The 24,568-nt window shown below is 38.3% G+C and overlaps 1 protein-coding gene across 1 annotated transcript in view; it reads left to right on the top strand.

Annotated features, from left to right (window-relative positions):
- The window catches only part of Mgam2 (maltase-glucoamylase 2 (putative)), an 83,375-nt gene that overhangs the window by 4,181 nt on the left and 54,626 nt on the right, over positions 1–24,568 (top strand). Inside the window, exons 2-14 of the mRNA XM_036181843.1 lie at positions 2,589–2,665; positions 7,110–7,233; positions 7,335–7,444; positions 7,698–7,852; positions 8,587–8,758; positions 9,790–9,889; positions 10,681–10,793; positions 12,539–12,664; positions 14,570–14,701; positions 14,792–14,890; positions 17,429–17,542; positions 18,444–18,528; positions 21,557–21,674. Of these exons, the coding sequence (XP_036037736.1) occupies positions 2,589–2,665; positions 7,110–7,233; positions 7,335–7,444; positions 7,698–7,852; positions 8,587–8,758; positions 9,790–9,889; positions 10,681–10,793; positions 12,539–12,664; positions 14,570–14,701; positions 14,792–14,890; positions 17,429–17,542; positions 18,444–18,528; positions 21,557–21,674 (1,525 nt within the window). The remainder of the gene's footprint in view (positions 1–2,588; positions 2,666–7,109; positions 7,234–7,334; positions 7,445–7,697; positions 7,853–8,586; positions 8,759–9,789; positions 9,890–10,680; positions 10,794–12,538; positions 12,665–14,569; positions 14,702–14,791; positions 14,891–17,428; positions 17,543–18,443; positions 18,529–21,556; positions 21,675–24,568) is intronic.

The following is a 24,568-nucleotide window of genomic DNA, read 5'->3' as shown; positions in this document are numbered from 1 at the left end:
ACACAGAGACCCTCAACTGGTCAATGTACAAAGAATAAGAGATTGTGGAATGCTCATCCCAAAGTGGAATGGACATATCACACTGCTCTCACCAAAGCTCAGAGAACTTTGAATAAGAGGAGAGGTAGAAAGAATGTAAAAGAGCCAGAGACTTCAAAGACACAGTCAGTTCAGGACACAACATGGAGGTTGCACGTGGGAACTCACAGTGTTCTGAGAGCATGCACAAGACTCATGTAAACTCAAGCAAGACAAAAATCTCAGCATGGAGTTGGGGAGTGGGCAGAGAATGCCACCATTAGCTGAGGAACTATTGCTATTCGATAGTTGCTATGAAAGGGAGAGCCCTTTCTTTCTTTCTTCCTTCCTTCCTTCCTTCCTTCCTTCCTTCCTTCCTTCCTTCCTTCCTTCCTTCCTTCCTTCCTTCCTTCCTTTCTTTCTTTTTCTCTTTCTCTCTTTCTTCCTTTTTTGAGAGAGCTTTTAATGAGGTGCCTTTGATAGAATGACCACAGTTTAGGGCAGGCCACAGTCCAAGAGTAGCTGGGCAACGAAAATGGATTTTATGGGAGGGGGAAAAAGAAAAAAATCAAAGTTGGGTAGTAGTGAAGACACAGTAGAAAAAATAGCGTGAGAGGGGGTTTGGAGGTAAAATTATCAAAATACATTATATAAAATTCTTGAAGAATAATAGTAATGTAAAAACCATAATTCATAAACAAATAGAAAAGCCAATTTTTCAATAAACAAAGAATATAATTAGACAATACTCTATAGAAGATCTACAAATGACCCTAAGACTAGAAAGAATATGCAGCATCATTAATTCTTTGGAGAAAACAAGCTATCAATGAGATTATTCTTCATTGAGCTGGCTATAATAAAAATATGTAGCTAGTGATGATCTTTAGTACACAGAATCTCGGAGTCTTCATATATTTCCAAAAGGAAAATAATGATGCAGCCATTTCTGCAGTTTGTAGACAAATTAAAGAATGACTCAGCAATTCCATTTTCACACTTGGACCCAAAAGAACTGAAGAGAAAAAAAAAAAAAAACATTCACACAGAAACTGCTGAAGAAGAGAATTACGTGTAACAGTCACACACATGGTGGAGTCAACATAAATGTTCATCAGTTGTGCTATGTTTGCATAATGGAATATGATTTACCCACCAAAGGGAATGAAATAGCGACATAAGGAAGAACACTGGCAAGCCCATGAGAGACACAAACTGTTTATAAAAAAGAACCAGAATAGACAAATACAAGGAGACATAAAATAGATGCGTATTTTTCCTAAAATCAGAAGAAGAGCTGACTAGAAAGAGATCACTAATAATTGTGTGATTTCTTTAGGGTTTGATGAAAGTGTTTTAGAATTATTGGTAGTGAATAATTTTTCGACTTTGTAAAAACTAAAGAAAACCACAGTGTCTTAGTTTCTGTTGCTATGATAAGGATTGTGACCAAAAGCAACTTCAGGAGGAAAGAATCTGTTTTGTTTTAAACTTCTAGATAACAGTCCATCACTGAAGGAAGTCAGGGCAGGAACTTAAGCAGGGTAGGAACCTGGAGGCAGGAGCTAAAACAAAGGCTATGGAGGGGTGCTGCTTACTGACTTGCTCTTCATGGCTTACTCAATCTGCTAACTTACAGCACTCAGGACCACCAGCCCAGGGGTGGCATCACCCACAATAGGCTGAGCCATCCCATATCAACCACTAACTGAAAAAAATGCACTGTGGACTTGCTCAGAGGCCTATCTTGGGATATTTTCTCAATTGAGGTCATTCTAAAATGACTCTAGCTTGTGTCAAATTGACATAAGAAATCAGGTAGCACATTTTGAATTGCATGTTTTAAGGAGTTGAATGTATGGTCAGAGGATTATATGTCTTAAAAAGTGTGGTGATATTGTGTTCCTCAAAATATTGTGCAACCTAACTAACTTATCTGGGGTCAGAGAACAGAACAGCCACTAGATATAGAGGCTAGAAAATAGTGGCACACATACCTTTAATCCTAGCATTCCAGAGGTAGAGATCCGCCTGGATCTCTGAGTTCAAGGCCACACTGGAAACAGCTAGGCATAGTGACTCATGCCTTTAATCCCAGGAACTGATGGCAGAAAGCAGAAAGGTATATAAGGTGTGAAAAACCAGGAACTAGAGCTGGTTAAGCTTTTAGCAGCAGTTCAGCTGAGATTAATTCTGGATGAGGACTCAGAGGCTTCCAGTCTGAGGAAACAGGATCAGCTGAGGAATTGGCAAGGTGAGGTGGCTGTGGCTTGTTCTGCTTCTCTGATCTTCCAGCATTTACCCCAATACCTAGCTCCTAGGTTTGATTTTATTAATAAGAACATTTTAAGATTCATGCTACAAAAATGTCAACCAACTAATTAAAAAAATAAGTGATTTAACATTTGAAGAAGTGAACATCATGCACAAATATTGGTATAAGCTACCAGTGATTTGATTATGTACAAATACTTGTATCAGCTGCCAGTGATTTAATTAGAGAACAGACCTAGTATCTGTATCTGTGATTATACCACAAGTATCAACTTTGGTCTCTACTCTCTTTACAGGTTCCTTCACTCCTGAGTGTCCAAACATCGCTGAGTCAGAAAGGATAGACTGTGCACCCGGTCAGGTGGTGACAGAGGTCAGCCATGGGGTCCTTGCTCGTAGCCTACAGAGTTTTATTTTAAATAAATGAGTATGTTAATTGGGAAGGGAGAAATGGTGGGAGAGTCTTATGTGTCTGGAATTTCTTGTCCTGATGTTAATAAAATAAACATGTGCATTAAGGAAGTACAGGAAACAGGCTAGAAAGTGAGGTGCAGGTGTAGACATGTTCCAAAGTCTGAAGGAGAAGAAAGAGGACAATGCTGGAGCCACTTCCAGGTGTGGGATGACCTTGGAAAGGTTAAATGTTTGTGGACTAGCCTACCGTTCCTCTAGAAATAGGCCAGCTTGCAAGTGTGATTGACTAAGTCACTTGAGCTTAGGTTACTCCATGTAACAAGAGCCTCTGAAATTGAGTAGCTGGCAACTGAGTTCCCAATGGATGTGTGTAAAAGGACAGATTTCCCTCCTGGGTGATGTCCATGAGAATATCAAATATTTGAACCTTGTTTTGTTGTTACTGTGTGACTTACATCGTATTAGTGGTGTGTATTTGGACTTCATTTCTGTTGCCTGTATTCTACAGTTTCTATCCAGTATTGTTATATTTAAGTAGGAATTAAGACTCTGTTAAGTTTTAGGCTTCAAGAACTGATATCTTAGTATATTTTCTTACTATAAAGAGATAGACAGTCTTTCTTTTATTTTTTATATCTGTCTGCCTGCCTCCTATCTATCTATCTATCTATCTATCTATCTATCTATCTATCTATCTATCTATCTATTTATCTGTAGCTCTGGCTGTCATGGATCTCACTAGGTAGACCAGGATAGACTCAAACCCAGAAATCTGCCTGTCTCTGCCTCCTGAGTACTGGGATTAAAGAAAATCATACATTTTTGTGTGTGTATGTTGTCCTTAATATTTGTTTTATTGTGAAGTTCTGTTGTAGTGAAGTTCTTTCTGGGTATTTCATAGCTTTAGGAGTTTTGGGGTTTTTGGTTTATTATTTGTTTATTTATTATTTGTTAATTTGTTTAAAAAACAAATTTGTTATTTGTTTTTCAGGACAGGTTTTCTCTGTGTAGCTCTGGTTGGCCTGGAACTCTGTAGAGCAGGCTGGCCTAGAACTCACAGAGATCCACCTGCCTCTGCTTCCTGAGTGCTAGTATTAAAGGCATGCGCCACCACTACCACCCAGCCATAGCTTCAGTTTTTATTGCAAATAGAATTCATTGTATTTATAGCTGATGCTTATTTTGATTATAATGATGTTCTTACTGATGATTATTTTATATGTATTACCTTTAATTTAAATTATCATTATTTATTGTTTAACTGTTGATCAACTTAAACTTGCTACCATTTCTCAAAAAGTTTTTCCTAGTTTTTTAATTTGAGATATTAACTATAGTTACATCCTGAACAAATAAACAATGCTTCTGTTTTGTTTTAGCATTTGTTTATCATTCATTCACAAGCTCCATTGCACTTTGTGGTTCTTCCAGAAGTATTCACATAAGTGACAATGTCAGAATGCCATGTCAATGACAAGGTCAGAAACCCTACTGTTGCACAAATTTTATGGAAAGTTCTTTTTTCTTAAATTTGAACCTCCCTGCTTCTTTCAGTGAAAGAATTAACAGTGTTCAGGAGAGGACCAAGTTGGGGCAGGACTGGTGTTTTTTTCTTCTGTGGAACTGGTATTTAGGGCCAGAATTTTCTAGTGATGGTCAAAAGAATTGTCCAGGTCAGCTCAGGCCTCCTGCCTGGATCTGTAGCTTGCTCTGAGAGATGTGGAACTCACCCTGGGTCCCAGCTAGTCCCAACGCTAGGCCAGTGGCTTTCCGTGGCCCCTATGTGGGTTATAGAATTGTCTACGTGGCTATGAGAATTACCCTCAGTCAGATCTGGTTTCCATCCTGGGCCTGCAGCCTCTGCTCAAGCCCCTGTGAGTCGCTGTGGAGTTCCACTGGGCCCCACCCTGAATCTGCAGTGATCACTGCCTGTTAAAGCCACTGTCAAGTGTGAGATATGGCTTTTGATTTCTGGATAGTTGTGGTTGATTTACCAAAAGAACATAGTTCGTAAGTGTGGATTGGCTTCTGCTATCTGATTTTTAAGTGGCTCTTTTGTCCTTTCTTACTACTGTAGTTACAATAGGATTGGAATAGGTCTTGTAAATCCGAAAAATCACTCTTATCTTCAGTACACACACTGTACATTGTTTTAATTTTTTTTTTTTTTTTTGAGACAGGGTTTCTCTGTGTAGCTTTGTGCCTTTCCTGGAACTCACTTGGTAGCCCAGGCTGGCCTCTGCCTCCAGAGTGCTGGGATTAAAGGCGTGCGCCACCAACGCCCCGCCATTGTTTTAATTTTTAAAAATTATTTAATGCTTTATTCCAGTTAAATATTATTTTTTAAATGGAAAGTTTCTGTTTATTATTAATATAGATTGAAAGTTGATTTTGCAACCAGAAATTTTCTTAAATTTACTTTTCAATTCTCTGCTACTTTATGTAGAGCTTATTGAAGTCTTGTAATACAGTAATGTTCTTTGAAAATAAAAGTAAGTTTAGTTTTTAAAATATATATATTATTTCATTTCTTTTTCATCACATGCACACACAAAGAAAATACATTTTTTCCCTCTCTGAAATCTCAATAAGTTTTCAGATCTTTTTTTAAAAATGCCAGTAATTCAATCACAGTAGCTCTTAGAAAATTAAACTATATAAAGTTTAATTTTTATCTAAGCATAGGAAATAGTGTGGTAAAATAATAAATATAAAAATAAGATTTGCTGTTTTTGAAACAAGTTGTATACATTGTTAATAGGATTTAAGCATCTATCAAAAACTCTTGCCACGATGCTGGCATCACACAGGGGTGAGCTAGCTGATTTCCATGTCGGCTGTCTCTTCTTAAATTCTTTTAGCTATTTTTATCTGATTGACAAATGGCACAGAATCTATTTGGGAGATAAGTTAGGGACATGGTTTAGGGTTATATGGTATTATGGGGGTAGGGTAGGGAATAAGGAGACTGGTTAGGAGTCAATACCCACAGTCCAGACATGAGTTTAGGAGGGCTTTCTGGTTAGTGAGAAATGAGATGGAAGACAACGGAAGGTATTATGGGGAAGCAATGTATGAAAGGGGCACAGAGTTTGATTTATTGGTAATTACTCGTCTCCAGGATTTGACCTTTGGTAAGTGGGGCTGAAAGAAACTGTCAGGGCAGATTGCACACACAAAGATGATGTTTAACTGGATATTGATTGTTCTTTATAGAGGCCTGTAGACTTTGACATAGTTTACAGCAGTGAAACTGACCTTTGGGGCTTCATGGACCTCAGTTTCAGAGGTAGTAGAAGTTCTCAGTGTCTGCCCCAGAGGCAGTGGGATACCCAAAGTCCTTCTCTTCTCATCTGCAGTGGTTTTTTTTTTTTTTTTTTTTTTTTTTTTTTTTTTAGGTGGAAAGAACCAGGTGGGAACTTTTTAATCTGGGATAATAAGTGTGTATTTCAAAAGACTGTATGGTTAGAAATGCTAGGATTTTCTCCATAAATATTTACATTATAGTTATAAAAGTCATTCTGGCTTTTCAGAACAATTACATCTACTGGCACCTAAAACTCTTGTCAGTAGTATTTGGAAATAAGCGATGGTATGACATCATCTTAATTTTTATAGTAGAACCCATGCCAGATGCATTTTGTTTGTTTGTTTGTTTGTTTTGTTTTTTTGTTTTTCAAGACAAGGTTTCTCCATGAAGCTTTATGCCTTTCCTGGATCTCACTCTGTAGACCTGGCTGGCCTCAAACTCATAAAGATCCGCCTGCCCCTGCCTCTTGAGTACTGGGATTAAAGACAGGTGCCACCACCGCCTGGCAGATGCATTCTTTTAATAAGGGTCAGACATCCTAGCTGTGTACATAACAAAATGGTGGAGTCCATTCATATTTTTCTTCTACTTCCAAATTCCTTCCCTAAAAGCTTAATATGTGCCCATCTCTTGATCTTGCCATGTCCATTGCTTTCTCTATCTAACTTGCCCTGGTACTTTAAGAACAGATTTACCTCTTACCTACCTAAAATGCCTCCCCACCTAGACTACTAGCCTGGGAAAAATAGTTGGCCTGTGTTTCTCTTGCTTTGGGAGATATTCTATTGGAACACTCAACTCATCATGCCATCATTACTATTTTAATTGTTCAGACTTCCAACTAAACAGTTAGTTTACTGAAATACAAGCTAAATATTACTTATCTGTGTTACCATTTTCTTCTCTGTTAAATCTAGAATGTGTGTTGTATGGGTAAATAACTGTATAAATAAATTAAGGATGAATACATGGGTGAGTTTAATTATAACCTATCTCAAATCTTCCCTGGAATAACATGGGTTGTAAATTGGTAAGTAATTAACACTTTTCTTCCTTTATTTTATGTAATTGTGGCTCTTTTCTATTGTTATAGGATGTCTGTCGATGGCAGTATAAATGCTGCTGGAATCCAGTGGCAGATACCAAAGTCCCTGCATGCTTCTTCCCTAGGAACTGGGGTTATGAAGTCACCAATGTCCTTACAAATACAAGCAAAGGTGAGCACTGCCCAATGGTCCCAGGAACTCACTGTGGTCTAGCCAAGGTAGCTGCTAAATGAAAGCTAATACTGTCTCTTGCCCTCATTCATTTACCTTAGGGTTGACTGCTCAATTGAAAAAAGTTGCATCTCCATCTCTTTTTGGAAATGATATCACTGATGCCCTCTTGACAGCTGAGTACCAGACATCCAATCGCTTTCATTTTAAGGTTAGTAAGGAATTTACCAATGGATACAACTCTATAGATAGTGCAGAGGTCTCCTTTCTAAAGGCATCTCTAGAGGAGATGGACAGTCATCTTTACTTGACAGGACACACTGTCTGGATGATTTCACTTCCAAAACCAAAATCTACAGGGCCAAGATTTGGAGGCATTCTCATGGGTCACTGCTTCCAAAGCAGCATTTTCCACAGAGCTACAAGGAAGTGGTCTTACTCAGAATTCTATTTTCTTCTCTCAGATCACTGATTTCAATGAGATGCGCTATGAAGTCCCTCATGAAAACATCAACCTCATGAATGGGACTGCCGATGAGGCCGTTTTGAGCTACTATGTAGAGGTCATCAATAAGCCCTTCAGCATCCGAATAATGCGGAAGAGCAACAATAGAGTCTTGTGAGCTCCACACCCTTTGTCTATCTATGAATCCAGAGTCCCCATGTAACTCATCCTAACTTATACAGCAAGATGAGTAAGACACGGAAATGGGTTTGAACCTCAGAAAAATGCAAAATTAGTACCATGCCTAATTAACAATGGCAATCTATTATGACTGTAAAGCAAAGAGTATGAAACTATAATGATATTGCTTAAGTTTCAGATATACGTTTATAGTAAGTATCCACAAATGCTTATGGTTCTCATATGTTATGGACTAGGGAATTTTGTTGTTTTGAATTACTAAAGTATCATTACCTCTGAATCTTACCTAACACCAATTTGGGCTTACATCACAAATTACATGGCATGAAATATGAATACTAATGTCAAAAAAATCTGCACCCAAATCCTGATACTAGCAAGTCCCCAGTCACCTGTGTGCTATAAGGCTGTATACCTCACTAGAGGGACCTGGGCTAGCAAAACTTAGCATCCACAGTTGTATCTGGAGATATCAAGTTACAGTTTGGTTCTTCCTCCAGTCATAAACCTGTGATGATGGAGTCCCATCCTATGATGCTCTACTAAATTCATAGAGTTGATGATACCATGAGAACACCCTGGAGGATGCATGAAAATTGTTGCTGAAATCTGAGGTCACTCATCTCTGAATGCATGTGGAGAGGCAGACACAGTTTTCTGCAGAGCCAGAATGCTTCTGTGACTCTTATTCTCTCCTCATTGTCCAGGTTGGACACAGGCATTGGGCCTCTCCAGTTTGATCAGCAGTACCTGCAGCTGTCTTTCCGATTGCCCAGTTCCAATGTGTATGGGCTGGGTGAACACGTACACCAGCAGTACCTCCACAACATGAGCTGGAACACCTGGCCCATCTTCACCAGGGATGCCCTTCCCACAGAGGTGAGGTTCTGCTTACCCTGGGCCCTGTTCATAGCTCACAGCCAAAAATATTCTTCATCCATTCCCAAAAATGGCTGACAAAAGTATGGCTATGTCTTATTTTTCACAATTTACATGAATTTGTTTTGGGGACTACTTGTTCTTGAGCTTAATAGATTTTTAAATTAGAAATACAGAATTAAAAAAAACTTTCTTGGAAAATTAGAATTTAATGATAATAAGATAAATAAGATAATATTAGAAAACAAGCAGGCCTCTTGGTGCAAGCACATAATCATACTTATTCAGGAGGCTAAGACAGGAGCCTTGCAACTAAAAGGCCACCCTGTCCTATAGAGTAAGTTCAAGACCAACTTGGGATACTTAGTAAGACCCTGTCTCAAAATTAAAACCATGAAAAGGACTGAGTATGTTAGTAATAAAAAGTTACATTTAAGTGTATGTGAGGTTTTGGAGTCCATACCATTATCACCAAAAGAAGAGAAGAAAATGCTTTTTCAAAAGTGATGCTTTCTCGCTTTAGTAACTAAGTAGAGTAGAATACCAATCAAGGGCCATTCTCAGTGGAGTCAGTAGATAGAAAGTTCCTTGTTAACTGTTCTTGTATTGCATGTCTGCATGTTTCAAAGACAGCAGTATTGCCTGTTTCTTCCATTTCATGTAACATTTTGAGCTGTATTATTGCAGTATATCCTTTCTGAATAGTATTCCATTGAATACATGCACCATATTATGTTTCCCCATTTACTATGATAATGCCATTTTGGTATAACACGATTAAATGTTGAACAAGTATATTCATGACTTTTTTGGTCCTCTGAATCACATTTGTTATTTATTTCTTTGTCTATTAGAGACAGAGCCTTGTTGTGTTGATCAAGCTGGCATGGAACTCATTGGGTAGCACGGGCTGACCTAAGAGTAGTTATCCTCTTGCCTGTTTCCTAAGTACTGGAATTGAAGGTGTATTTCAGGATAAATATTTTAAACACATAATCCTGTTACTTCTGTTTTTCCTTTCTTGTTGACAGGGAATGGTTAATCTTTATGGAGCACACACATTCTTCTTGTGCCTTGAAGATACCAGTGGGGCTTCTTTGGGAGTTTTTCTGTTGAACAGCAATGCTATGGGTAGGAAGTTTTGTTTTTGTTTTTGTTTTCTTTTTTAACTTCTCTGGATAGGAATAAATTTAGATATGATGTTTTTATTTTTAAGGATTACCTTTATCATGAGAACCTCATATAATAGTCACGTGTTACATGTAGTGCTTCTACTGAAACTAGGACCTGACAGCAGTTTAGCCATTCAGAGATCCAGCTCAGCCTTAGAGACACTTGACCTAAACCTCCTTCAGGTACTTCCTCTGATGGGATGCTTCTCCAGACATTTTGTGAATAATAGCATCCATTGATGCACACACTCCAAAGATACCTGTAGACTTGAGCATGTGTCATGCTGTCTACCTGTAGGCTGCAGACTGTGTTTGTGCATTGCATCTCAGCCCCACTCTATACCCATCTTCCTTTAGCTTCTAATCAGTGTGTGCCAAGAAGCACTATTGATTTAAAAAGTATAACTGTCATATATATGTGTGTATGTGTATATATATGTCAAACTTACCTGATAAGTTTCCATAATATTTTTCATTTGGATTAAACCACTGATATATCATAGAAATTTATTCTAATATAGCCAGATAACAATAAAATTTTCTCTTTTTCCTCATAAGCAATATGAAACAAAACAAAATTTCCCTTTTGATGGGTATCTTGTTCAAACTAACAAAATTCAGATAAAGTGAGTGGATGTGATTCATTTTTCTCTTGAAAATGAAACAGAATTTGTGATAACTTAAGCTATTCATGCTTCCAAGAGATGTGTGTTTTCAGAAGATGCTAATCATTCATTTTAATCCTTCCAGAGGTCACACTTCAGCCTGCTCCTGCCATCACTTACCGCACAACTGGGGGCATTCTTGACTTTTACATCTTCCTGGGAAACACGCCAGAGCAAGTAGTTCAGGAGTACCTGGAGGTATGGGTCTGCCCTCCCTACTCTGAGGCTATTGCTACTTTATCATCCATTTGTTTGAGTCAACAAGAAGAAAGTTAAAATTATTAGTACATATTATGGATATAAATGCTGAGCTCACAAGTATTTCATTTTTTTCTTTAGTGAATTGACTGGATGTTTTCTGCATTACTGTAGGCACCATCCAGGAATCCTTGAGAAATGCAAATGAAAGTTTAATTCTTCTTGGTAGGCATGCCCATTGTCCACCTCCTCTTGTTCCTCTGGGTATAATTATTCCAAGACCCAAGGCCAAAAATCCAAAAAGTGCATTCAATCAACAAATAAATAAATAAGAAGGAAGGAATTATATAAAATGGGAGAAAACTTCTGATTAGGGAGGGAGCAGGGACTCAGAATAATATGGGACAGGGTTCTTCTTAGAGTATTGGCTTGAGGTGCTCAGAACTTTGACTACTTCAAGCATCCAGTATTTCTCCACCCATCACACTCTCGAGTCATAAGGTGCCACTCTTTCACCATGGTCAAACACCACCATCTGCAGTTATATGAGTCATCTTTACGCCATTCAAGCTCTGTGAAGCCTGGAATACTGTTGGCTTTGTGTCATCGTATTCTCAGTGCCTAGAGGGACCTTATGACACTGCAAACATTAAGAGATTATTGGATGAATGAATATTGCTGTGTTTCAGGGCCAGAGTTATAGCTCAGTGGTAGAGTGCTCGTCTGCCATACATGAGACTCTGGCCTCTAGTCTCAGCACCACTCAGCAACAAAGCAAACACCATCTATGAGGGTTAGTGTTAATGGTCAAGTAGGCAGAACCTAGAATTATCTAGGAGATGGGCCCATGGGAATGCCTATAGAGAACTCTCTTGAATAAATTAATTTTATATCAAAACCTATCTTGACAGCAGATGAGACTATTTCCTAGGCAGGATGGAGAGAACAAGGAAAGCATTAGAAGCATTCATTGCTCTTTCTCTCTCTCCCTCTTTCTTCCCTCCCTAGATACAATATGATCCGCAGCTTCAACCTTCTGCTGCTTTGAATTCTGTGCCATGATTGGCTGTAACTTGGGCCAGAATAAACCTTGTCCCCTTAAGTTGCTTTTATTAGGGGTATTTTATTACAGCAAAAAGAAAAGAACAAGACACCACCTTCTGACCTGATAGGACAGTGGTTGCTTTCCTCTTTCCTCCATTTTTTAAATTTTACTGTTGGGAATTCAACCAACACTTTCTTGCATGCTAGGTAAACACTCTACCAACTGAGCTACATCTCCAGCCCATTTCCTTTTCTGTTTCTCAACCTTGCTAATTGTTGCAGCCTTTAGTACAGTTCCTCATGTGGTGGTGACCCCTCCACCATAAAATTATATCGTTGTTACTTCATAACTGTAATTTTGCTGCTGTTGTGAATTATAATGTATATGTCTGATATATAGACTATCTGATATGTGATCCTCAAAGGAGTTTCAACCCACAGGTTGAGAACCACTGCCATAAAATGATATTATTAGTACAAAATATTCTGAAAACCCTGTTTTGTATCACTTCTACTGCTGTTGGGACACATTTAGTTATTTTCAGTGATGAGAGACATGAGATTTGGAGTTTTGCAACAGGAGACTCCTTTTGTTTTTGACAAGACCTGGGGACTTTATAGAAAATGAAAAGGAACAAATGATTCAGATGGGCTTGTTCATTGTTATAAACACTCAGGTGCTTTTGCTCCTCTCTTCTCAGGTTGTTGGACGGCCATTCTTGCCTTCCTACTGGAGCCTTGGTTTCCAGCTCAGCCGCAGGGATTATGGTGGCATTAATGGTTTGAGACAGGTTGTAGAGCGAAATCGTGATGCTGAGATCCCATATGTAAGTTGAGGCTTTCCTTATCATGCTTAAGATACAATTTCATTTCTTTGCATTCCATTCAATTAAGATGGAAGAATAGGATGATAGATTGATTGATAGGGGGACACACAGCATTAGGAATTAGTATACTGAATTATTCATATGCCCATGCAAAGGGCATAGTTCATAGAGCCAAAGGACTTGAGTTTTAGTCTTGCCATTTTATATCTCCATGCAGTCTTGGGTTAGTTAATTAATAGCTGTATATTGTGGTTTCTACCTTTAAAAAGTAAAAATTTTACACCTACCTTGGAGGGGGATGAGAAATATTTTACATAATGCATGTAAAGCAGCTAGCCCTGAGCATGAACACCGTCAAACTCAGCTATCATTTTATGGGTGAAATCAGTGGTGATGTGGTCAGCAAGAGCCGAAGATGATAATAATGATTTACAGTAAGCTAATTTCACAGCTACCTTGCAAAACTCTTTCCAGATTAACTCTGGAGCTCTGTGGTTGCAAAGTATTTATGGTGTTCAAAGTTCTCCTGTAAATCAAAAGACAACTCCAAGTGTCTAACGTCTGATGAGCGCCTCGCATGGTCAATGAAGTTGTGGAATTTCCTCAGGACTAACTCTTCAAGCTTCAGAACTTTAGTTCGGACATATGTCTATGTGGTTAGCATTTGGTGGAAGGTATATGGGTGGAAATGACTGGCCTGAAGCCAGAGAATCCAAGAGGGCTGATACAGTGATCAAGTTTTCTTAGGAGAAATATCCCCAACACGTTGCTTGGTGCTGAGGGGAAATTGGCAGTATTTAACTTTACTTTCCCCAGGTATACTGTCTGAAAACACTCAGCTTCAGGAAGAACCAGGTCAATACTTTGCATGCCTGTATTAGCTTAGAAAGGCTTTTTCAGGCCTGGCTAGCTCCCATTTTTCACTGTTTTCCAAACAAGGAACTGTATGGTTCCACTTTTCCAGGATTGCACTACTCATCAGAAGGGCCGATTTATACAAACCATTCTTGTCACCTGACTTGTAGTCATGCTCCTTCTGTTCTGGCCCCCTCTGCTTCTGCTACTGTTACGGGAACAAATGTGCTCTTCTGTCCTGATTGGGAGTGCCCCTCTCCATGGATATGTGTGGCTCCCAGGACCTAAGTAACTACTAGAGATCAGAACAGATGATACCACTCTGGGCAACAAACCTTAAGCCACATGAAGATCATATGTGATACTTTCATATGATCATGGAGTATATGGAAAATTGGAAAACAAAGAATATCCAGAGTCAAGTGCCCATACTGAAGCTGCAGTCATACTTTACCTCTTTAACCACTAACCTTTAACCTGTTTATATTCCAGTCACATTAATAATGGCATGTTGTCTTCACACGTTGATATGCAAACACACAAACAATACATGTAAGAGAGTTTGGTTAGTTAAATGTCTATATCTCTTTGTCACTTAACATTATTAATCATTCCTCTAGCAGTTTAATAGATCAAAGGACCCCTTTCTTCTTTTATGAACTTATATTTTGACTTGATGTTTGAGATCCAAAGTGTTTGTGGTTAAGTTCCCTTATATGTTCATTCAAATATGCATTTAATGAGTACCTGCTACATGTCCAACATCCAAATCCTCAAATTACAGGGATAAAGAAGATACACACTTCCTATCTTAAGTCCCTCAAGGTACCTCATGACATACTTTTAGCAGGATGGGGACACATTGCTACAGTCTGAGAGTAGAAGCATCTGTCATAGAGGGCCTATTTATTTCTAGGAGCCAAGCTTTGAGAGTTCCTGGACTATGAAGCTATATGGCTTATCTTTTAATGGTTAGGAACTGAATTGAAAACCTTCCAATCAGCAAGGTGATTATTTCCTAGGTTCTAACTGCCCAGAACTATCTTTCAGGATGTGCAATACTCAGACATAGACTACATGGCTGGAAGGAAAGATTTCACTATTGATGAACAGGCTTACCCCCAGCTCGCAGAGTTTGCTAAGGACCTGCATGACAATGGACAGAAATATGTAATTATTCTGGTATGTTCAAACAATTTGGTGCCTCATTTTTGCTTTCAAGTTGCAAAAGACACTTACCAAAATGACATTTATACTCTGCCTATTTATTAGAACCCTGGCATCTTTAAGGACCCTGGCTACAAGGTCTATGCCAATGGAAGCAAGAGCAGAGTGTGGATCATGAGCTCCAGTGGCTTTGCTGTTGGCGAGGTAATTTCTCAAGAAATTCAGAATAAATGATAGTTTGGGCAAAGGTTGGACTTTTTATATGAAGGTAAGTGGGAGGCAAGTTGCAAAACTGATACTTTTATGGCTTTAGTAGTTTTACTCTAAACTAATAGATAAGATAATAAAGTTATTAAAATTCTAAGAGATATAAAATGCTAGTCCCAAACTCACTAATAGCTCAGATAATAGAAAACAAATATGTCATGAGTAGAAACTTTCTCTTCCCTGAGATGTTAAGTTCAACTTCAGAAATGTGGCAAGATGCACGTGATGAATATGGAATCCGGTTCAGTTAATATATTTCTTAATTTACACAAAACTCATAGCTAAAGCCCAGGCTCGACTCCGTGGTATCAAGTTCAGAAACTGGCATAAATGACCAAACAGCTGATTTTCAGAACAACAGTACTTGCAAGACTATGTTCTTTCCGATGATTCTCTTAGCTAATCTTTTATTCCAATCACACATAAAGTTAACCCAGATGACTGAACTATGTGACATTTATAAAAAATGCAGTGTAATCTCGGAAATCTGTGTCGTAGTATAGCTCCTGGGTCGTTTGCTTTGCGCAGCTGTCTTTTCAGTGATGTTCATGCCCTGTCCTCCACGCTGCTCTCCTTTCCTCACTGACTTAGTCGACTTGAATTATTTGTCCTTCCATTTGTTTTTCACTTTCTCTGAAGCTCTACAGAGAAAGAGAAGCTCTTCTCCAAACCAAGCCTTTGTTTTCACTGTTAGACGTGAATCTCTAAAACACCAGATGGGCCCATTTTCATGTGTTAGTAGAGATCAGAGGCCACAGTCAAATAAAAACTGTGGCTATCTAAAACTGATCCTCATCGGATGAGCCGTTTTAGTAGGGTGGGCTGAAATGAAGAATTTTTATAATTAAGAGAATTAATTAGGTGACTGCTTCGATTGACCAGCGAATATAAAGAATCATTTGTTCTAAGGCCTAGGCAGAGATAATAGTAGTAGAGGCAAGTTGTGGGATGTTGCAAACGCATTGGGTTATTACAGTGGAATTAGCTTGGCCTCTCTTACGCCACTGTTGCGAATCTGTTGCAAAACCACTCAGTCCTTGGGATGTGAAAATTACCCCTATAATTCTTTGACATCCATCAACTAAAACAAAGAATCAGTAACCCAAATGGCCCAACATATTCAAAAAGGAATTTTAAATTTTTTAAACTTTATTGTTATTATTATTATTAGTTTTTGCTTTTTGTTGAGATAGGATTTCTTTGTGTAGCAGCCCTAACTGTCCTGGAACTCACTCTGTAGACCAGGCTAGCCTGAAACTCACAGAAATTGGCCTGCCTCTGACTCCTGAGTGCTGAGATTAAAGGTATGTGCCACCACCACTGGCAAAGAACACATTTTTAAAAGAATTCTTCCAGCTTACTTAATATAACTAGTAAACTGTATGAGTATGAAATTATTCCAAATTCCAAAACTATAAATTTACAGAGAAAATCAGTAAGAATATTATACTTCAGTTTATATTCTAGTAAGCCAGATGTTTTAGTAATTTGGCTTGTATATACCTTTGTGTGATTATAGAATGCCTAGACCTTCTGCTCGATAGATGTAGAAAAGATAGAGAGATTGCATTGCATACTTTTGATAGGAGTAAGAGTAACTTTATTCAAGCATTTGAAAATGTTGTTTATATGATGAAATCAACAATTATTTATAACAATTGCCCCCCAAATTTTATATAATCTTAAATTAACAATATATTAAACATACATCATCTTTCTCTTAAAGTATATAACACTTGGACTTTCCAGAATTTATTTTAATTTTTTAAAATTTATTTTTTGATAAATTTTATGTGGCTACATTATTTATGTTATTTACCACCTCCTTTTCCTTCAACTTCTCCCCTGCCCTTTCCAACTCCTTCTCAAATTCGTGGCCTCTCATTCTTTAATTATTATTGATATATATTCATAAGGATTATGAGTATAATCTGTTGAGTTCATTTAGTGTTTTTCTTATGTACATGTGTTTTGGGCTGACCACTTGGGATTAGATAACCTATCTTTGGGGTCATCACTGGGGAAGACCTATTCTTCCTCTCTTGGCAACCATTATCTGTAGCTCTTCACCTAGGAGTCGGCCCTCGTGAAATGTCTCCCATCCAAGTTTGTATGCCAGTTGGTGTTGTCATTGCACAAGCGTTGTTACGGCAACCATGTTGTTGACGTTTCATGGGTGCAGCTTCCTAGTCACAGACAGAAGACATTATCTTGCATCTCCTAATTGGCCTTACATACTGAAAATTCACATTTTTAGATAAGAAAGGATGTAGACTTTCAATTAATCAGTGAGCTTTTCTTCCTCTGGATCCTTGCAGGCATTTTATTATATATTTGGATTTTATGGCAGAAAGGCTAGACTGACTCTAAATAATAAGCAATATGAGGTTTCTGGTAGAAAGAAATAGCAGCGAATAATCAGTGACAAACCGGACCATCGTACACACTGCCTCAGCCTTCCTCTTTGTTCTGCAGGGATATCCAGGACAGTCAGTCTTTCCCGACTTTTCCAACCCAGCCTCTATTCTGTGGTGGACCCAGCAGCTCACTCAATTTTACAAAGTTCTGGAGTTTGATGGTGTGTGGATTGTAAGTTATCATTCCAAACTCAAATATCCATTGGAAGTGGACATGCCAAAATTTCATATGGATGTTGACCCTGATCCATAGTAATATAGTCTGGTTGACATACTGGCATATGATTTTTTTTACTCCATGCCCAGTATATATCTGGGAAATTGGGCTCCTAAAACACTATGTTTTTATTCTACATTTACCACCAACTGATTGTTTCATTTTGATAAAGTTCTTTGTTTTCTTAAGAAATTAACTTTTTTCTTTATTAACTTAATTTCAACTTATAATAGTCCTCATTAAAAGTGATGATTGCTAAATTTACTGCATTAGTTCATAAAGATTTAATCACTAAAAATAACTTTGAGGGCTTTGTGGGTTTTGTTGTAGAATATTGAGCAGCTTCCTTTGAAAACTTCAGATATCTTTGTTGGCAAGGTTAGATATTATTTTATTTTTAATTCACTTTAGAAAAATGTATTTGACCACAATTATATTCTTTTATTGTTCCCCAGTGGAAATAAGACTGAGAAAATGAAAAGAGCAAGAATATCACTCTGTCCTCAGTTTTTCAGATACACTGAAGCAGTAACACCAGTAATAAAATCTTCACAATTTATAAGGCCAAGATCAACCTTTGAAATTATACATCTTAATTAGCAGATTAAATAAGTTTATAAAATTAAAATATGTCCAATGTCTCTTTAGAACTGTAATATAACTTCGATACAATTTAAGCCAAATTATTTATTTTTATAAAAATGATAAAGAGGCCAAGGAAAGCTGGAGAGGGTGTTTAAAATGCTAAAAGGAGCTAGGAGGAGACCTGGATATTCTGGCTTCTAGTTATAAGCACTTCCTGACCAGCTACCTCTATGTCAATACATTTTCCATCTTGTGGGTTTTGTCTTGGAAGGAAATGGATGAACTATCTACGCTTCTCCAAGGTTCCAATCACAAGTGTGAATCCAACAACCTGAACTTTCCTCCTTTCACTCCCAGTAAGTGTTCCTGTTTGCCTGTGATCCTGGAACTAGATACAATTAAGTAACATGAGAGCCACGTAGCCTGGCCAGGAGCAGTTAGCTTCCCAGCTCAATGAATCTCCCAGATATCCCAATGACTCTTACTAAAGTCTATGTGGCACCCCATGGCCACTGATTGCCTTTTACTGCAAAAGGCAACATGTGGTTAAAGTGTTAATCTGACACCCCACCATGTGTCCATCCCCACCCCACCCCACCCCTGCTCTTCACTAGGTGGCCCTTCCACAACAGCTCTGGATTCTTTTTTCTACCTCACTGCATCCAAATCTTTCAGGAGACTGTGTTTTGGGTTGTGTGAGAAATTTTAAACACTCTACAGTCCAAACTACATATATAATTCTATAATTCACATTCTCTCTCTCTCCTTCTCCCTCCCTCCTTCTCTCCCCACCCATTTTTAGTAGCCATAGTTTAATGAATTATTTGTTTATTTTTATTTTGTGTGCATTGATGTTTTGTCTGCATGTATTTCTGTGTGAGGGTGTCAGACTCCCTGAAGTTGGAGCTACAGACAGTTGTGAGCTGCCATGTGGGTGCTGGGAAATGAACCCAGGTCCTCTGGAAGAGCAGCCAGTGCTCTTAACCACAGAGCTATCTCTTCAGCCCTAGTCATGGTTTAATGCATCAATGGTCCCCTGTTTAATGGAGAGTAGCATTAAAGTAGCTTGATTTTTTTTAAACCTTCTGAGAATTTTACAATACTTCATGATAAGACTTTATTGAATTAAAGTAAATCTATAATTTTTCCTTCCTTTTTACTTCTCTTTTCTCATTAAAAATACAGATCAATCATCAATTGTTCTTTCAATGTCTTATTTATTGGTCCTATTTCAAGTCAAGAGTGATTTTCTTGTCTCCTGAAGAATGTGTGTATTTGCATGAAAAGGAGGAAGTGTGTTATTTGACTTTTTTTCTTGTATGAAAAAAAATTCCTGGCAAAAACAGTTCCAGGAATGAAGGGTTCATCCTGGCTCCCAGATAAGAGGAATGCAGTGCATCACGGCAGCTGTTGACAGTGGACCCCCTTAGGAAGGCAGAGATGAGCGCTGGTACTCACCAACCTTTGTTATTCAGTCTGAGCTCCCAGGCCATGGGATAGTACTACCCACCTTTAGGTCTGCACTCCTCAGTTAAACCTCCCTAGAAGCACAGACAAATCCTGAAGTTTGTCTCCTAAATCCTGGATTCTAAATCCAGTTAAGTATATAGCCATACTACCCTGAATGTACTGGATCTGATCTAATCAAGTCAAGTTGACAATGAAGATCAACAATGGTAGACAGTGTAGAATAGACTATGGTATGGGAAAAAGGAAACACAAGAGTCTCAGTGGACTAACTATGAAAGTGTGTACTTGACTCAAGGCACACTGTAGTAAGGTATGGGTGGCCTGAATCCAAGCTGAGGATCAAAGATCTTGTTTCTTGCATTGTCTGGTTCTTCCATGATGAAGGCCTTTGGTTCAAGATTTGTAGGTGAAGGGGGAGAAGGTAAAGAGGATTTGATGAGATGGACTAAGGGTTGTATCTAAGCTACCTATATTCCTTTGCCAGAATCTGACCCCCTAGGCATACATCGACTTCAGGAGAAGTGAATCTTCACAAATAAGCCCCTGAACTTCTAGAATACTACTGAGTGGATGGGCATCTGGACAGTCTCTAACAACTTTATTGTGTTTATCCACCCTTTATATTCTTCAGAGACCAAGGTTTTATTGCTTCTCAGCTCCCCTCTGGACTCTGCAGGAGTTCTGAATGTCTTTGAATTTAGACTATTTACACTTTTGCAAAATCTCCACAATTACCTAACAACTTCATTCTTCTCTACTCAGTCTGTGTTTCCTACCCTTTTTATTGTCATTCTAGATCAATTTATCATTTTTGTTTCTTAATCTCTTAATATTATTCTTTTTAAAAATAATTTATTTGTGTTTTATGTGTATTCATGTTTTGCTTACATGTATGTCTGTGTGAAGTTGTTGGATCCCCTGAAACTAGAGCTACAGTCAGTTATGCACTGCCATGCGGGTGCTTGGAATTGAACCTGGATCCTCTGGAAGAGCAGCCAGGGCTTTTAACCACTGAGCCATCTCTCCAGCCCCCTTAATATTGTTCTTGTTAAGTTTTTTTGTTTGTTTGTTTTTGTTTTTCTATGTAAAACCTCATTACATCACTGTCTGCTTGCTCTGACACACACTTCATTCTGTCTCCACAGCCTTTTGTCAATTAACCTGGGACCGGCCATGTTCCCTCCAAATGGAGCCACTTCTCATGGTTTTATGGCCACACAGTACATGTTCTCATGACGATAACACAAATGCAACTACCTTTAGCGTTAGGAAAATTTTATTGTTCTGCTCATAATTAACATAGTCCAGAAGTATAACTTCCCTTACAGCTTACCATTCAGTTAAATTTCCTGCTCCAAATCCTTGTCCTACCTGGTTGGTAGGGAAGTTTTAACCTTAATTTGTTCCTTCTCACATGTCTTTCTGGAGTTTTGCCTCCTAGTAAGAGCTTACACAGAACAACACACCAGGTATGCTTGCACAGAAAGAAGAAAAAAATGAGTTTATAAGACATGGACCAGTTTTGCTTTTTTTTAAAAAAAAAGCAAAAATAAAAGCCACAGTGTGGATTCTCAGGGTTGAGATTTGAGTTCTTACTAATGAAATATCCAATGTTACATGACTTCTGCTTTACCTGTAAGATAAAAGAGAATAACCCCCCATTTACATCACTCATCCTTGAACATTGTACATGTAGTTCCCTTAGATTAAGCATATGCAGATAGATAGTAGGGACCTCATGTTGATCAGGGCCTTGAGCAGGTTTCTTAGATGCCTCTGCCTGCCACTATCTTTTTTTTTTTTTATCAAGTGGGGATTGGTGAAGGTACAATAATATGGAGGAAAAGGATTAGATGTCTATTTTGTTATGGTTGCTTGATGGAGAATTGCCACACTGATGAATGTTTTCTCTAGGCGTCCTGAATGGCTCTCTGTTGGTAGGAACCCTCTGCATGGACACAGAGTTTTACTCAGGCCTTCACTATGATGTCCACAGCCTGTATGGCTACACCATGTCAAGAGCCACAGACTTGTAAGACTTTGGTTGTCTACCTGGTTTGGGGGTTTGGGAAGGTGGGAGTGGAATGACAAACAGATGGGTTCTCTTGCAGAAACGTGTTGTTCAGTTTTTATGTGATTATAAGAATACAGAAGCTGGCATATAGTAGTACTTCAGATACATGGAGTTTGGTTGTCTGTGTCAGTTTAATTTTGATTGGTTAATGGCTAAGGCACAATGTCATTCCAATGATACTCACAGGCAATAAAATACAAGGCAGTTGGAACTCTCAGCTGGACAGCCATGGTCCCACTACTGAATTGCTAAGGTTACCACAGACTGTGGCAAATAAAACAGTACAAGTTAAATTTCCATGGGACATACTTGTGATAAAAATTATTCACTGGTTTTCTGAAATTCAAGTTTAACTGGGTGTCTTACACATCTGACATACACTACATTTCACCCTTCTCCCTTATCTCTTTTCTCTTGATCCTATCTTTTCAATTCTCTTCTTTGTATGTAACACATGCACACCACAACCACTATTTCCACCAGTACTTCCCATTATAAGGAATAAGGTCTATAAGGTAAAACATCCCATCCTTGTCAGAACTGGTGACGAAGATTTTAGCCATGACTTTGTGACTAGAGAAACAGCTCCTCTTCACTCCACTGAGTTCTTCTTCTAAATGACAGTAAAATATAATCATTATACCTAAGAGAGGAAAAAGTTGGGCTAAACTTGAGAAGGCTTTACTTTTAGATTTGCAACAGAGATGGAGGACTAAAATGCGTTGAGTAGCTGTTGAGAATCTTTAAGAGGTTTGGGACGAGGCTGGGCTGACTCTTTCCATTCTGCTTTCTTCTAGACTAGTGTGAACTCTGTGGCAGGGAGCCGGTCAGGGCACTTTTGTGGACACATCCCCATGCTTTCCTCATTTAACTCACTTCACGTCTCTGTGTCTCATGACCACCCCTTAAACCATGGTCCTTTAGTCCTTGAGAGATGTGTCTACATAGTATCCCATGCTCTTCACAGCACTACCTTCTTGCCTGCATGTCTGTTACTATCTGCATTTTGTTTCTTTTTAACTGCTCTTCTACTGATAGGCCATCATAATAACCCCTGAACTTCCTTCTTTCTACTCTAGGCCATCATAGGTAATCTATTCCTTACCATGGATTTTACTGCATTTTGTCGATTTTAACAATGTGTATTTTTACCTGTGCCTCATTTTGGTTTGCTGACACACATATACAAAACTGGAGCTGGAGAAATGGCCCAATGGTTAAGAGTGCACACTACTCTTACAGGGGACTATGGTTCGGTACAAGGCACCAATGTTAAGTGACTTATAACCTATAACTTCAATTCCAGGGGATCTGACACCCTGTTCTGGCCTCCAGGAGCCATTACATTCACAAATACACACACACACACACACACACACACACACAGATGAACAGACATATAAATATCCATATTTGTGTGTGTGTGTGTGTGTGTGTGTGTGTGTGTGTACATAACATAAGCACCTTCTGACCATCTCTCTTTTCAGTGTCTCATGGTGTCCTAAATACCAGTCACATAGCTCTAATTCCTTTTTCACACTAACCATCACACTCTGACTAGTATTTTAAAATCTGTGTCTTGGTTAGTGACAACACCATTGTTATCGCCCAGACTCTGAAATGATAAACTTCATGTCATCTTTAAGTATTTCTACTTCTACCTGAAATCAGCCTTTGATTATTTTGTTTCTACTTTAGAAATTTAATCATAATCATCTCTTATTTTTTCCATAATCACTTTTTAACTATAGTCCTCACTATTTCTCTCATTAATGGCTGTGTATTGCTTACCCCTCTGACTTTAAACTATCTCCAAATAATCTATCCTCTACCAATTCAAAGTATGGTCAAGGCCAGGCAACATCAGCATCTCTGGGAATGATATTAAAAGTTCAGCATCTTTGAGCCTCAATCTGAACCCCAGGAATCAAAACAGCCTTCACCAACCCCTCAAGATATGTTGAATGGATGTTAAAGTTCAAAAAGAACCATTTACTCTGCTGTCAAAGTGGTCCTTTTGAGTTTTCTCATTTATTTCCCCAGGACTTATTTTTTTACATTATACTCTTTTCTATATGATAAAATTTAAGCCCCTAAGACAGACCGAGATATTTCATAACCTAATTTCTCACTCCTTTGCCACTTCTCATACTTTATGCTCAGATAATACTTAATTTCTATGTCTTCCAGACCTAAATACTTCTACATATTTCATGAGCTATTAGTCCCAAACAAGACAGCCTTCCTGGTCTTGTCCATTTCCCAAGTTTGAAGCTTACCTATGTTGTCATTTCTAGATCCCTTCATGACTATTTTATATGCTATATTTTTTCATATTACAATAAACAAAATTATTTTTGCATTCATTTTACAACATGAAAATCACTGTTTCATAATTTTAGATGCTCATTTTCTTCTTGCTGGACTATAAACTCCTTTATTGAAATCCTGTCCTTAGCTTGAAGGATGGTACATTGAAGATATGTGAATGGAGTAAATGCATGGCTTGAGAAAAACAAGTGCATGATGGGACCTGTTGGATCAAAGACAGACTCTCTTTCTGTTTTTCAACAATGTCATGACTTCCTGTTACACTGGACTGACCAGGAGAGAGAATCCTTGTCCAGAAAATGCGTATGTTTGTACATTAGTGAAAGCAAACTCTGGGAAGACCTCTGGTTCCTGATCACATTTCTTCTCTTTCCTGAGAAAGAAAGAATAAGGAAGGGAATGGGAAGAGGAAGAAGGGAGGGAGTGAGAAGAGGAAGGGAGTGAGTGAGAAGAAGCAGAGATGAGAAAAGAGAAGCAATGTGATCAGGAACCAGAGATCTTCTCAGAGTTTGCTTTTACTA

This window comes from Onychomys torridus, chromosome 3 (assembly GCF_903995425.1).
Source record: "Onychomys torridus chromosome 3, mOncTor1.1, whole genome shotgun sequence".
NCBI lineage: Eukaryota > Metazoa > Chordata > Mammalia > Rodentia > Cricetidae > Onychomys > Onychomys torridus.
Note: the sequence above shows the minus strand (reverse complement) of the source record. Positions and strands in the feature narration are given on the sequence as shown.